Source organism: Cyprinus carpio, chromosome B12 (assembly GCF_018340385.1).
Source record: "Cyprinus carpio isolate SPL01 chromosome B12, ASM1834038v1, whole genome shotgun sequence".
NCBI classification, from domain to species: Eukaryota; Metazoa; Chordata; class Actinopteri; order Cypriniformes; family Cyprinidae; genus Cyprinus; species Cyprinus carpio.
In genome coordinates, this window is record NC_056608.1 from 4,143,207 (window position 1) to 4,157,812 (window position 14,606).

Here is a 14,606-nt window from a genome sequence, read left to right on the forward strand (position 1 = left end):
ACTGTTAACAGTTATTTCATATAAATGTCTTGATAAGGATTCTATTTTGCCATTTCAATTATGAATATAAATATTTATTCATAAATGTATATAAATATGTAAAAACATGTTTATATAAACATATATAGAATATGTAATTTTATAAATGTAATATTTCAATTAATATAATTATATCTGTAAAATCTATGCAATTTACATTTATAAAATTACATTTTTAAGTAAATGACAAATTATAAATGCATTACATGTATTACATTTATTTAGAATTTTAAATTAAAAAAAGACTTGAAAATGTTACATTTCAGAATGTAATTTTATAACATATTGCATTTTACATGTATATACAGTAGTAAATGTTTTATTAATTATTTAGAATGTACATTTATTATGTATATTACAAATGATTACATCTATTACATTAAATATGAATCACTATTAAATACTTTTTAATCAAAAAATTTCAGAAGGTTTGGTTTGTTTTTGTTTTTAGTTTGAACTTTTTTTTTCTTTTTCTTTTTTTGTTTTGTTTTGTTTTTGCTTTAATAATGGATTGATTACACTGATCAATAGTTAATTACTTTTAATTAGTCAATTAGAAAATATTTGTATTCATTTTTACATTAAACATTTCTTTGATTTGGATTTTTCCATAAAACTGTTCATTTTGTTAAAATCACAGATTTTAAATGGTGTCAGATTTCCGTACCCCACCTTAGATGTTTTTGACAAATGATTTATTGTTTGTTTTTGTATGTGCGATTGTGTTTTTGTACAGCGATTAATATAGAAAGGATTATCAAGTGTATCAGAGAGGATTATCAGAAAGGACTGAAGGCAGAACTACAGCAATTTAATCGAGAGGTACTTACAATAAACTAAAGACTGATTATATTCAGACCAGTGGATCCAAAACCAATGTATTAATGCATGTCATTACCAAACAATCTACTTTGTTGTGTACTCAAACTCACATATTATGTAACTGCTCTTTTCTAATTCAACATTTTCTCTTCTAGTATGCGCAGTGTTTCTTTTATGATTTGGAGTAGAGGAAGAGAAAAAAGTAAGAGATATTTGAGTTACACATACGTACACATTCAGAAATTTGGTTCCTCTTCAGGAACTCGAGCTGCGTCAAAGCGCTATGGGGAACGCGTTTAGCATGAGCGACTCTGAATATCGTGTGTAATCTGTCCAATGGAAGAGCATGACATCACGGGCGGGGTGACGTAAGTGACCAGGAAGCTATAAAAGCACGTGCAGCGCAGCTGGCTTCAGCTTCACATCTTTTAGCAAGCGCTCTGTGTGTGCATGTCCTCAGTTTGTCTTGTCAGTCTTATTTATTGTTGTCTGTCTCTTAGAGCTCCAGAAACATGTCAAAGAGCAAGGCAAAATCTAAGCATTTGAAGGGCGATTCCAGATCACGTTTCAGACTGTGTGTTCCTCCATGCCCGCGATATATAACACAGCCCGCGATACGCACAGTCTATGCATGGTCTGCCTGGGGTCGAAGCACGCTGAGTCGGCTCTCGTGGGGCTGACTGTCCGCATTGCAATCGTTTGCCAATGCGGACGCTTCGATCCCAGAAGTCTCTCTTTGAGGACGGAGCCTTCGCCAGCCTTTCCCGCGGTGGTGGCCCCGCTTCTGCTGAGGCAGAACGGCAGCTGCACTCGTGGGGTTTCGCAGATGGATCTGTTAGAGGGAATTGAGACGGGCAAGTCCCTATCTCCTTCCTCATCTGCCAGATCCGGCGCCCAATCCCTGGGTTCGGAAGCACGCTCGGCGGTTTCTTCCCCCCAGGGAGAGGAATTGACACTTCGCCTCTCTTCCTCCGAGGAGGTTGATGTGGAGACTGTCGAAGGGGATTCGCCACCCCAGTCGCCACAATATGAGCTGCTGGGGTAGAGCGGGGTACACCGCATTACACAGTACCCGTCTCGCCTCAGTGCCCTCTGGAAGTCAGTCTGCCAACCCTGTCAGAGCTCCAGGGCGCAGCCGCTTCCAGCGAGCGCCACTCTCAGTGTGTTCCGCCCGTGAGCGTAGAAGACCTGAGAGGCTCGCCACCCCTTTGGGGGTCTCAGAAACAGTCAGTTCACAGAAACACCAATCTGGCTGCCTCAATAACACCAGAGGTCAGTCTCGAGAGACTGATTCCCTTAGTAGATTATTTAGCAGTGTGGAAACTACTGCCAAATTTATCTCAATAGGTCCTGCGCACAGTAGAAAAAGGCTACCATATTCAGTTCGGCTCTCCACCGCCGAGATTCAACGGGGTTACCCCGATGTAAGTGAGACCCGAGCAGGCTCTGGTTATGGAACAAGAAGTAAATACCCTATTAAGGAAGGAGGCCATCGAGATGGTCCCTCCTCAAGACAGGGAATCCAGGTTTTACAGCCAGTACTTCATAGTTCCAAAGAAGGATGGGGGGTTGTGTCCGATCATAGATCTACACGTACTAAATCGATCAGTTATGACACTGAAGTTCAAAATGCTCACCATCATGCATGTTGTAGCTCAAATCAGATCCGAGGACTTGTTTGTCACCATAGATCTCAAAGATGTATACTTCCACATCTCCATCCTTCCACAACACAGGAAGTTTCTAAGGTTCACTTTCGGGGGTGAAGCTTACCAATATCGAGTATTTCCCTTTGGCCTTGCACTCTCACCCCACACGTTCACAAAATGTGTAGATGCGGCTCTGGTTCCTCTGCGTATGCATGGCATCCGCATTCTCAACTATATCGACGATTGGTTGATGTTAGTTCAATCAGAGCAGATGGCGGTTCAACATCGAGATGTCGTTCTCGCTCACATGGGGGAGCTGGGTTTGAGACTGAACGCCAAGAAGAGTGTACTTTCTCCTGTTCAGAGAACCACCTATCTAGGCGTAGTGTGGGATTCGACCACGATGCAGGCACGTCTGTCCCCTGCTCGTATCGAATCGATCCTCACATCAGTCAAGAGAGTCAAAGAGGGCCAGTCACTCACTGTCAAACAGTTTCAGAGACTGTTAAGGCTGATGGCAGCTGCGTCCAATGTGATACCTTTTGGCCTGCTGTACATGAGACCCCTACAGTGGTGGCTCAAGACAAAGGGATTTTCCCCGAGGGGGAATCCACTTCGAACTATCAAGGTCACGCGGCGATGCCTCCGTGCCTTAGACATGTGGAAGAAACCATGGTTCTTGAATCAGGGCCCGGTGCTTGGAGCTCCTTGTCGTCGTGTAACGCTAGCGACGGACATGTCCCTCACTGGTTGGGGTGCGGTCATGAGTGGCCACCCTCCCCGCGGTCTGTGGAGCGGTCGCCATCTGACATGGCATATCAATTGTCTAGAGATGCTAGCAGTCTATTGAGTGCTAAAATACTTCCTCCCAGACCTGAGAGGTCACCATGTGTTGGGGCACACATCGGTGGTCTCTTACATCAACCACCAGGGAGGTCTGCGTTCGCGCCCCCTGTACAAGCTGGTGCACCAGATCCTTGTGTGGTCCCAGGACAAACTCCTCTCACTCAAAGCAGTGTATATTCCTGGGAAATTGAATGTGGGAGCAGACATACTGTCGAGGCAGGGGCCAAGGCCGAGGCCCGGGGAATGGAGGCTTCACCCCGAGGTGGTGAAGCAAATATGGAGAGTGTTTGGCAAAGCCCAGGTGGACCTCTTTGCGACTCAAGAGACATCGCAATGTCCCCTCTGGTTCTCTTTAGTTCATCCAGCTCCTCTGGTACTGGACGCTATGGTACAGACCTGGCCGAGGCTTCGTCTGTACGCCTTTCCCCCTATCGCTCTGCTCCCGGGAGTTCTGGCGAGAGTACGCCGGGACAGGGTTCGGCTGTTATTAGTAGCCCCGTTCTGGCAGGGGCCGAGTATGGTTCTCAGATCTGGTCTCGCTCCTTGAAGGCTCTCCATGGGAGATACCGATCACGACAGATCTACTCTCACAGGCGCAGGGCACGATAATTCACCCTCGCCCAGAGTTGTGGAAACTGTGGGTGTGGCCCCTGAGGGGGCACAGCTCATAGCATCCGGTCTCTCAGCCGAGGTCGTTGAGACCCTCCTCCAATCCAGAGCTCCCTCAATGAGGAAACTGTACGCCCTGAGTTGGAAACTCTTCACCTCATGGTGCAGAGACCGCCAGCTTGACCCAGCTAACTGCCCAGTTGGTACAGTTCTGGAGATTCTACAAGCCAGGTTCTCTACAGGGTTGACCCACTCCACGTTAAAGGTTTACGTGGCGGGTATTGCGGCCTACCATGTCCCTCTCGGTGGTCAGTCATTGGGAAGACACCCCCTAGTTACGCATTTCCTCCGCGGTGCGCTGAGGCTGAGGCCTCCAGTACGGTCCCGTGTTCCCCCCTGGGACCTGGTTGTGGTGTCAGAGGCTCTCTGTAAAGCTCCATTCGATCCGATACAAGATATATCAGATAGACATCTGACCCTTAAGACTGCCTTTCTGTTGGCTATTACCTCTCTGAAGAGAGTTGAAGATTTCCAGGCCCTCTCAGTGGCCCCTACTTATCTCAACTTTGCGCCCAGCATGTTCCTATACCCTAGAGTGGGTTATGTTCCAAAAGTTCCCTCTGTCACGCCACAACCTATAGTGCTGTAGGCCTTCTGCCCTCCTCCCTTTCGGGAGCCCAACCAAGAGAAGCTAAATTATATGTGTCCAGTTTGAGCGCTGGACACATACGTCCACAGAGCTGCCCTGTGGAGAAAATCGGACCAATTGCTAGTGTGCTACGGTCCCCCCAAAAGGTGCTTTCCTGCATCTAAGCAGACTCTTAGCCTTTGGATAGTCGAGGCTATCAACGCCACCTATGAGTCCTCTGGTGTCCCCTCACCGATGGGAGTCAAGGCTCACTCCACTTGGGGTATGCCGGCCTCCAAGGCCTTTTTAGCAGGTGTGTCCATGCTGGACATCTGCAACGCTGCAGGGTGGTCCACGCCTTCCACATTTGTGAGATTCTTTGGTCTAGATATGCGAGCTACCCCAGGCTCTTCTGTTCTCTCATCCTGAGCTGTGCTCTTCGGATACACACTAGGCAGGGATTTGGTAGTCTGGCAGCGTGGGCACCTCATTCCCCATAGCATTTCGACGCAGCTCGAGTTCCTAAAGAGGAACGTCTCAAGGTTACGCATGTAACCATGGTTCCTCGAGGGAACGAGACGCTGCGTCGAAATGCAATGGGGAATGAGGTGCCCACGCTGCCAGACTAGCAAATCCCTGCCTAGTGTGATATTCAGAGTCGCTCATGCGAAACGCGTTCCCCATAGTGTTTCGACGCAGCATCTCGTTCCCTGGAGGAACCATGGTTACATGCATAACCTTGAGAAGTTTCTTTCTAACTGTACTCATATTTTAGATTTCTGTATGTGAATCCCATAAAAAATTTTCCCCCTCTGGGCAGGAAATATTCTTGAAACTCACAATTCACTGCTGGTTATATATTCTGTATATAATCGTGTATGTGACAAATAAAAATCTTGAATCTCTTGAATTCTTCCGTGTCCCTGAGTTGTTTGCTGATACTGCAGTTGACTTGATCCTTGGCCTGCAGTTCATTAATATTTAGACCATAATCTCCCTACTAAATCCATCCCAGAAAGCTAGTCAGCGTTGATGTGTGTGGATTAATTGCATTGAATTAACTTTACAAAGTGATTCTGGTTTAGTATCATTTTTGCATCCTCAGCAAATGTTGAGTCACTGTTGAAATTTCAACAAAAAAAAAAGTGAATTGTTCACTGATTTAGAGTTATGCTGTGATGCTGATTTTACATTAAGATTTAAAATGATGGTTTGGATGAAAACTCAACATTATATCTTTATCCGGGATACATTTCTCTCCTCCTGGTCTGTTAGCTCTATTACTGTTTGTTAACACACAAAACACACACTAAGAATTTACACACATTTGACAGAATACATATTTTCTTTGTGTTATCTTTTGGGCTGTTTGATTCATTTTCTTAATTTTCTGTTGTTTGGCTGCTTGTTCAATTTGAAAAGAGGATGGAGCTGGAAGAGGTATTTTCTTTTGACAGTTGTTAACCCTCTGAAAAACTGAAAAATCTTACCTTCTGAATTATTTGTTTAGTTTAGTTTAGTTTAGTTTATTTTACTTTAGTTTACATTTAGTCATTTAGCAGACGTTTTTATCCAAAGCGACTTACAGATGAGGAAAATAAAAGCTATAAAAACCAACAAAAGAGCAAAAATATGCAAGTGCTGTTAATTTTATTTTATTTTATTTTATCAGAATTATACAAACTTGGTGACTTGCTATATAAAAAACTAAATGGTCTCTAAACAATAGTCACACTTGTCATCTTCGTGGTCAAATATAATTGCCATAGGAAATAAAAAAGGAAATACAAAAATATGGAGCCATTTTATGGGTACAATCTGCAAATCATGCTGAAATAGATAATGTCTAAATGTATATCCAAATGCTAATCTAATCAAAGTAATTATGTCTCAAAATGCTCTTATAAGAAACTAGGGGATCACTGAGTGTATATTTATTTATAAGGCTATAAAGGCATAGCGGTTGCATCATGGTATTACAACCAAGGCAATACAATCTATCAGAAAAATAGATGGATAAATAGACAGACAGATAGATAAATAGATAAGAAATAGTAAACTAGCATGTTGCTAGCATGATTAGAAAGTGACTAGTATGTTGTTAACATGATTAGCATGTCACTAGTGTTTCCAGCATGATTAGCATGTTGCTGGCATTATTAGCAAGTAACTAGCATGTCTTTACTATGATTAGTGTTAATAGCATGTCATTAGCATGTCTCTAGCATGTTGCTAGCATGACTAGCAAGTGACTAGCATGTCTTTACCATGATTAGTATGTTAATAGCATGTCATTAGCATGTCTCTAGCATGTTGCTAGCATGACTAGCAAGTGACTAGCATGTTGCTATCGTGTTGTTAGCATGATTAACAAATGACAAGCATGTTTGCTAGCATGATTAGCAAGTGGCTAGCATGTATGCTAACATATCTAGCAAGTGACTAGCATGTTGTTAGCATGATTAACAAAGTGAATAGCATGTCATTAGCATGTCTCTAGCATGTTGCTAGCATGATAAGCAAGTCTATATTTCTATATTCTATATAAGTTTCTACAATTTCTGCATTTCTAGCGACAACCATAACTTGCTATTTGCTCCCATAATACTTTCTGCTGCTGTTTTGTTCTCTGCAGTTTCCTGAAAGAATAAAGTGCGGGATTATGTGTCAGACTCAGATTCAGACTATGATGAATCCAGCAGCCCAGAAGTCATTTTGAGACAGGTAACCTTGGCTCCTATAAACAAACACACACCTAAACCTAATTTTAAAACCAGTTTCCGCCTTTGTTTAATTAGTTTCATTCCCTCAGGGTCTGGCTGCAGTTTTGATCAGGTTCCTCCAGACTGAACCGCAAGGGCGTGTGCTGAAAGCATGCCTGAGATCCTTACGGATTCTCTTGAGGGACAAAAAGGTTTTGAGCCCTCTGATCACTGACAGAGCGCTTCTCACTCTAGCACACCTGGGCGGCTTCAGCCACGCACCTGTTCCCAAAGAAGACACCGACGGTGATGCTGACCCATATAATGACATCATCCAGGCTATTTCTGAGAGAAAATTGTGTCGAGCGGATGAGGATGATCATGGTGGCGAGGAAGTTGAAGGTTCTGGGGCCGTAAGCAGCGATGTGAATGACCCTGTGGTCTGGGGTCAGAGCGACTGGTGTGGCGAGCGCAAGCCCAGCACGTTTTGGGCACAAGAGAGAGCCAGCGAACTCAGGTATGAGCCTTTTCAATTTACAGTTTCAAATTCTAACGTCCTTCCTTATGAGTTCTATGAAAAAGGCTAATTAAACTTGTGGTTCCCTCACTATGCAAAGCTCTTTTGAATTGCCTGTGGAGAAAGAGGTTATTTGCTGTCAACATGTGTAGTTATGATGTCTACCAGCAGGGGTTTAACTTATAATAAAAAGTTGTATTAACTTTATTTATTCTGTGTATTTCTGTGTATTATGTTTTAATGGTTTAGTTAGATTTTAATAATCAAAAAGAAATCGAATTCAATTCAGTTAACAGATTGAATCAACTGAATGTTAGCAATTTTCAAATTTATTATTCTTATCATTATTACAGTGATAGTGCCCTATGAAATTGTATTTATTTTATTTATTTATTTATTTTTAGAAATACTGTGCCATCTGTTTGAATTTTTTTATATTTTGTATTTTAGGATTTTATACAAATTTATTATCAAAAAAGTTGGTAATCAAATGAATGTGTAAAACCTTAACATCTTAATTAGTCTTTCAGAATGTAATAATAAAAAAAATTGAACAGTTTTTTTTTTTGGCAAACAAAGGTGGCAAAACAGATGTCTACCCTTTATATTCCTTTAAAATTATTATTATTATTATTATTACTACTCTGAGAAGTACATTTTAGTATACAATAGTAATATACAGTATTTGTGTCATAATTTCTTCAAGATAAACCAAACTTTTGAATGTCTTTCCGACCAAAGCTTTATCAAATGAAATGGTGAAACGCTGATGAAGTGACTCTCAGAGTAGATCTGGAGGTGAAGCTAATATTTAATTTCCCATTTTTAATTTCATATTACTTCATATTTAAAAAATATCACCCTTTTGCTGTTTAAGATTCACGTGCACTTATTGTACAGCCCTACTTCTGATTTAAATATCTCAATTTTGCCAAATTCCGTGACATTCCGTGATAAATTCCTTTTTTTTTTCTTTTTTTTTATGACCGGATTCCATCTTCATGCTAACCAGTGAAAGCTTGACCATTGAGTTACAAGTCATTGCAGAAATCGCTAAGTAAAGTTAGTTTTGAAAGGCATATGAATGCAATGAAATTCATACACTGTATGTGTTACTGAAGTGTTTTTGGGGACACCATATTCACTGAAACGAAATAGATTGGCAATATTTGCATGTCACATGCTGTTTTCTCTTCTTTCCAACTGTTTGCTGTTTTTCAGTCTCCTTTGTGGTCTGACAGAAAAGCTAAATAAGGAGTTTCAGTCCTTGTGGTCAGTTGTATGCACTCCGGTTGATGTTTTTACTGACGGCATTGAGACCTGAACTCAGAGCACAGCTGAAACAAGCATTTACTCTTTCTTCTTCTATTTTCTAATATTTTAGAGAGTTTTCAGAAAACCTGATATTATATCATATACACTAACATTTGGGCTCAGTAAGAACACATTAAATGATTAAAAGTGACAGGAAACACATTTATAATGTTACAATTTTAATGTTTTCTACTCATCAAAGTAGAAACAAATATATCACAGTTTCCACTAAAATATTGAGCAGCACAGCTGTTTTTAACATTGACAATGATCAGAAATGTCTCTTCAGCAGCAAATCAGCATGATTTCTGAAGGATCATGTGACACTGAAGACTGGAGTAATGATGCTGAAAAATCAGATTTGATCACAGCAATATTACAACACATTCACATAGAAAACAGATATTTTACATTGCAATAATATTTCAAAATTTTACTGTATTTTGGATCAAATAAATGCAGCCTTGGTGAACAGAAGAGACATTTTTTTCAAAGACATTAAAATATCCCAACCCCAAACTTTTTTAATGTATATGCATTGACCTCTTCTTCATGTGCAGGAGGGAGGAGTCCCGCTGTTGACCACAGTGCTGGAGAAGAGTTTATCAGTGCAGTGGAAGGAAGAGTTTGAGGTCGTGCTGGATCCTACAGCGCCTCCTATAAGTCTGGAGTACTCACAGCAGGATCAGGAGGCCCTCAAGATCCTTTTTAATATTTACATTTACATTTAGTCATTTAGCAGACGCTTTTATCCAAAGCGACTTACAAATGAGGACAATGGAAGCAATCAAAAACAACAAAAGAGCAATGATATATAAGTGCTATAACAAGTCTCAGTTAGCCTAAACGCAGTATACATATACAAGGGCTTTTAAATAATATAATAAATAAAAAGAAAAAAATATATAGCCGATAGAATAGAAAAAGAATAGAGCAAGCTAGTGTTAGAGGTCTTTTTTTATAATTGTATAATAAATGAAAAGAAAATAGATAGAATACAAAAATAGAATAGAAATTAGAATTAGAATAGTGAGTGCAAAAGTTAGAGGGTCAAATAAAGATGGAAGAGATGTGTTTTAAGCCGATTCTTGAAGATGGCTAAGGACTCAGCTGCTCGGATTGAGTTGGGCAGGTCATTCCACCAGGAGGGAACATTTAATTTAAAAGTCCGTAAAAGTGACTTTGTGCTTCTTTGGGATGGCACAATCAAGCGATGTTCACTTGCAGAACGCAAGCTTCTAGAGGGCACATAAGTCTGAAGTAATGAATTTAGGTAAAGGGGTGCAGAGCCAGTGCTGGTTTTGTATGCAAACATCAGTGCCTTGAATTTTATGCGAGCAGCTATTGGTAGCCAGTGCAAATTGATAAACAGAGGTGTGACCTGCATTCTTTTAAGCTCATTAAAAATTAATCTTGCTGCCGCGTTCTGGATTAATTGTAAAGGTTTGATAGAACTGGCTGGAAGACCTTTCAAGAGAGCATTGCAATAGTCTAGCCTGGACAGAACAAGAGCTTGAACAATGAGTTGTGCAGCATGTTCCGAAAGAAAGGGCCTGATCTTCTTAATGTTGAATAAAGCAAATCTGCAGGACCAGACAGTTTTAGAAATGTGGTCTGAGAAAGTCAGCTGATCATCAATCATAACTCCAAGGTTTCTGGCTGTTTTTGAAGGAGTTATGGTTGATGTGCCTAACTTGATGGTGAAATTGTGATGAAACGATGGGTTTGCTGGAACCATAAGCAGTTCTGTCTTGGCAAGGTTGATATCACAATTAATATCACACACAGCACACACACTCAGAACCCTGAAGAGGTGAGAGTATCAGACATGATCACACTCACCTCCCTTACAGACAACTACTATGACGGCACCATGATGTGTCAGATGGTGATGATGCTATAGTAGTGTGATTAAAAGCACACTCGGTGCACTCAATAAACTGATGGACAGTAACTGTTAATGCTTGTCTTTGTGTCTATCAGGGAGATGCGTCTCTCTATCGCCACCTGGCTGCAGTTTTGCGTCACTGTCTGATGGTATCCTGTGAGGAGGAGGAGGAGGAGGAAACTGCAGATGAGTTAAAGGGGTTAGTGTTGATAAATATTGTTGATTGTTCTATACTAAATACTTAAAACTGTAACAGCATCTGTAGCATTCATTTTCCACAAAAGTGGAAGTCAAATATAATTCAAATGATCAAAAACCTTCACCGGCATGATCAACAAGTTCAAGACAAAAATACACAGAAAGATAATAGAATGGTAAAAAATATAATAAAATAATATTTAAATAATTGTTAATATAATATTAATATTATTAAAATTAATATTAATAGAATAATAATTGCAGCATAAAAAAAATATTAAATTATGTCTACAGTACACAGTTGTGCATTAATAATCAGATCACATTATAGTGCACTTAATAATTTGGCTGACAGATGCAAGTACTTTATTGGCATAATTGACAAGATCAAGACACACACACACACAGAGAGAGAGAGAGAGAGAGAAAGAGAGAGAGAGAAGTGAAAAATAATTTTAAATAGTGCAACAAAAAAATAAATAACTCCAAAAATAATAATAGAATAATAATTGCAATGTGTGGAATTTTGCAGGCAGTAAATAGACTAGTAAATATGAGAATCATGTGTAGTACACATTAATTTGACTGATAAAGACAATGATTGACACAACTAAGACAAACACACACACAACAGAAAAAATAAGATGAAAATTAGACTCCAAAATAATATGAGAATAATAATTGCAAATAAAATAAAATAAAATTAAATTAAACACGTTAAGACTAAACTGTTGTGCAGGCATAAACAGACTAGTGAATATGAAGATCAGATCAAAGTATATATTGGCTGACAGATGTGTAACCGTCTTCCCTCAATAACATCTGTTTGTGGCAGTTAAAAAAAAAAAAAGGAGGAATTAGATGTGACTTCTTCAAAGTATCTCTCTCTCATATCTCTAAATTGACCACATGTAGGCCTCTTTAGCCAGTGTGCCTCAACTGTGCCAGTGTCACTTCTTCTGGAAGCCATGTTTGTCTGTCTGTTTTTCCCGATCATCTCCAGTCATATGAACGAATCATGTAAATGCTTTAATAAAAAATACGAGCTGTGCATTTCTACATTTTAGTTTGATTTAGGGAGTGATTTCACCACACGCTTGTCCTGATCTCTCTCTCTCTCTCTCTCTCTCGTGCTCTCAGGCATGCAGTGAATATGCTGTCTGCTCTCCCGTTGAGCTGTCTAGACGTTCTGGTATCTGTGCCTCTGGCTCCAGACTCTCACCAGATGAATGGAGCCAACATGGACTGTGTGCACAACCTGCTCATGTACATGGAGAGAAAACTGGAGCAGGTGAAGAGAGAAAGCAAATAATAGATTATCATGAATCATCTTTTCCTTGATATGTTGAGATTAAATCATTCATTAATCTGTAAAACACACTGTAACTTTCAGCTCCGAATTATCCTGAACTGTGTTGTGAAAGGCAGCAGACAAGGAAAACCTACATCTAATTTATGCCTTAAAGAGACTTAATAAAAATTAGTCAATACTAATTATTAACAAAAGTTTGAGGTTGGTAAGCTTCTTATGCTCACCGAGGCTGCATTTATCTGATCAAAACAATACATCAAATCAGAAATGTTGGGAAATATTATTATAGTATTATATCTGTTGTAATATATTTTAAATTGTGATTTATTCCTGTGATGCAAAGCTGAAATTTCAGCATCATTACTCCAGTCTTCAGTGTCACATGATCCTCCAGAAATCATTCTAATATGCTGATTTGCTGCTCAAGAAACATTTCTTATTAATAAAAGTGTTGAAAACGCTTAATATTTCTATGGAAGCTATGATACATTTTTTTAGGATACTTTGATGAATAGAAAGTTCAAAAGAACATAATTTCATTTAACATTTTAAATGTCTTTACTGTTACTTTTAATAATTTCCTTTTTTTTTTGCAGTCTTGCTGAATAAAAATTTCTTTATCTCTTTATTTAAATTAAATTAAAAAAAACTATTCATAAAAAATTTTACATAGTTTTTTCGACAATAAAATCTGGTTTTTAGTAGTAAACCTCACAGGGAAACATTTTTTAAAAATTATGTTATGCTTGTTATTTGCGACTTTTTCAACACCATGATGTTTCACATGCAGGGTGAAAAGGTCAAAGAGAGACTGACCCCCGTGCTGAACTTGCTGACCGAATGCTCCAGAGCTCACAGAGACACAAGACACTACCTCAGACAACAGGCATGACTGTAATTATACATTATTATCAGGAAACACACTGTCTAAAAATACTTTTATCAAATGTATTATTATTTTTTTTATCGAGTGCAGATTCTGCCTCCATTAAGAGATGCCAGCACTAAACCTGAGGAGGGAAACACCATGAGGAATCGTCTGGTCAGACTGATGACAAACCTGACACTGAGCTCAAACACTGCAAATACCTCTCAGATATTCTGGGGAAAAAATACAGAAATTTCCTCCAAAACCACATAACAATCTTAAAAATAAAGGTTTCTAAAAGGTTTTTTTTTTTGCAATGTTGCCATATCAAAGTTTACATCTCAGAGTTAAGTGGTTTTTTTTCTCCCATGATCTCACAATTATGACTTTTCTTCTTACAATGGATGATAGTATATCACAGCTCTGAAAAAAAAAGTCAGAATTGTGAAATAAAAAGTCACGATTAGCTTTTTTTCATTTTCTTCCATATTAAAGATCCATTTTTTCTTAGCAATAAGATTTAATATTATTGTAATATTTAATTAACATTAAGATTGAACCATTTTATTATTTGTTTTAATAACCTGAACAAACTATAAAGAGCCTTTTGTTCAATGTATGTTAAAGGTTCCATAGAGGTTAAAGGTTCTTCATAGAACTATATGTGCCAATAAAGAGTGTTACTTTATTAACTAATGCACATCCGGTCTCAAAAGCTGAATCAATAAGATTTGTTTAAACAAACGAATACTTTTATTTAGCATGGATGCAATAAATTCATCAAAAGTGACAGTAAAGATATTTGTGTTGTTACAGAAGATAAAACATTAAAATGCATTACAGTTTCCACAGAAATATTCAGCACAACTGTTCTCAACATTGGTCATAATTAGAAATATTTCTCAAGCAGCAAACCAGCATATTAGAATGATTTCTGAAGGATCATGTGACTCTGAAGACTGAGTAATGATGCTGAAAATTCAGCTTTGATCACAGAAATAATGATATTTTAAAATATTAATAAATTCAAAATTACATTTAAATAGAAAACAATTATTTTGAATTATAAGTAATAAAATTTCACAATTTTTACAGTATTTGTAATCAAATAAAAGCACCTTTGGTGGGCATTTTGTCAAAAAATCAGCTCGTGTCCTGAACAGGTGGCAGGACATTGTTGTGGGGTTCTTAGTTTTTATTTATGTTGCGTGGCC

General features: G+C 38.9%; 1 protein-coding gene across 1 annotated transcript; it reads left to right on the forward strand.

Annotated features, from left to right (window-relative positions):
- Positions 1-1,566: 1,566 nt before the first annotated feature.
- On the forward strand, positions 1,567-14,187 carry LOC109087741 (synembryn-A-like). Its single transcript, XM_042736044.1, is given in 14 exon segments — positions 1,567-1,695; positions 1,990-2,133; positions 2,209-2,285; positions 4,761-4,962; positions 7,240-7,317; positions 7,406-7,812; positions 9,034-9,078; positions 9,080-9,158; positions 9,687-9,834; positions 10,899-10,939; positions 11,110-11,213; positions 12,353-12,503; positions 13,315-13,410; positions 13,501-14,187. Coding segments are annotated over 14 exon segments (1,866 nt in total). The 3' UTR covers positions 13,666-14,187.
- The last annotated feature ends 419 nt before the right edge of the window (positions 14,188-14,606 follow it).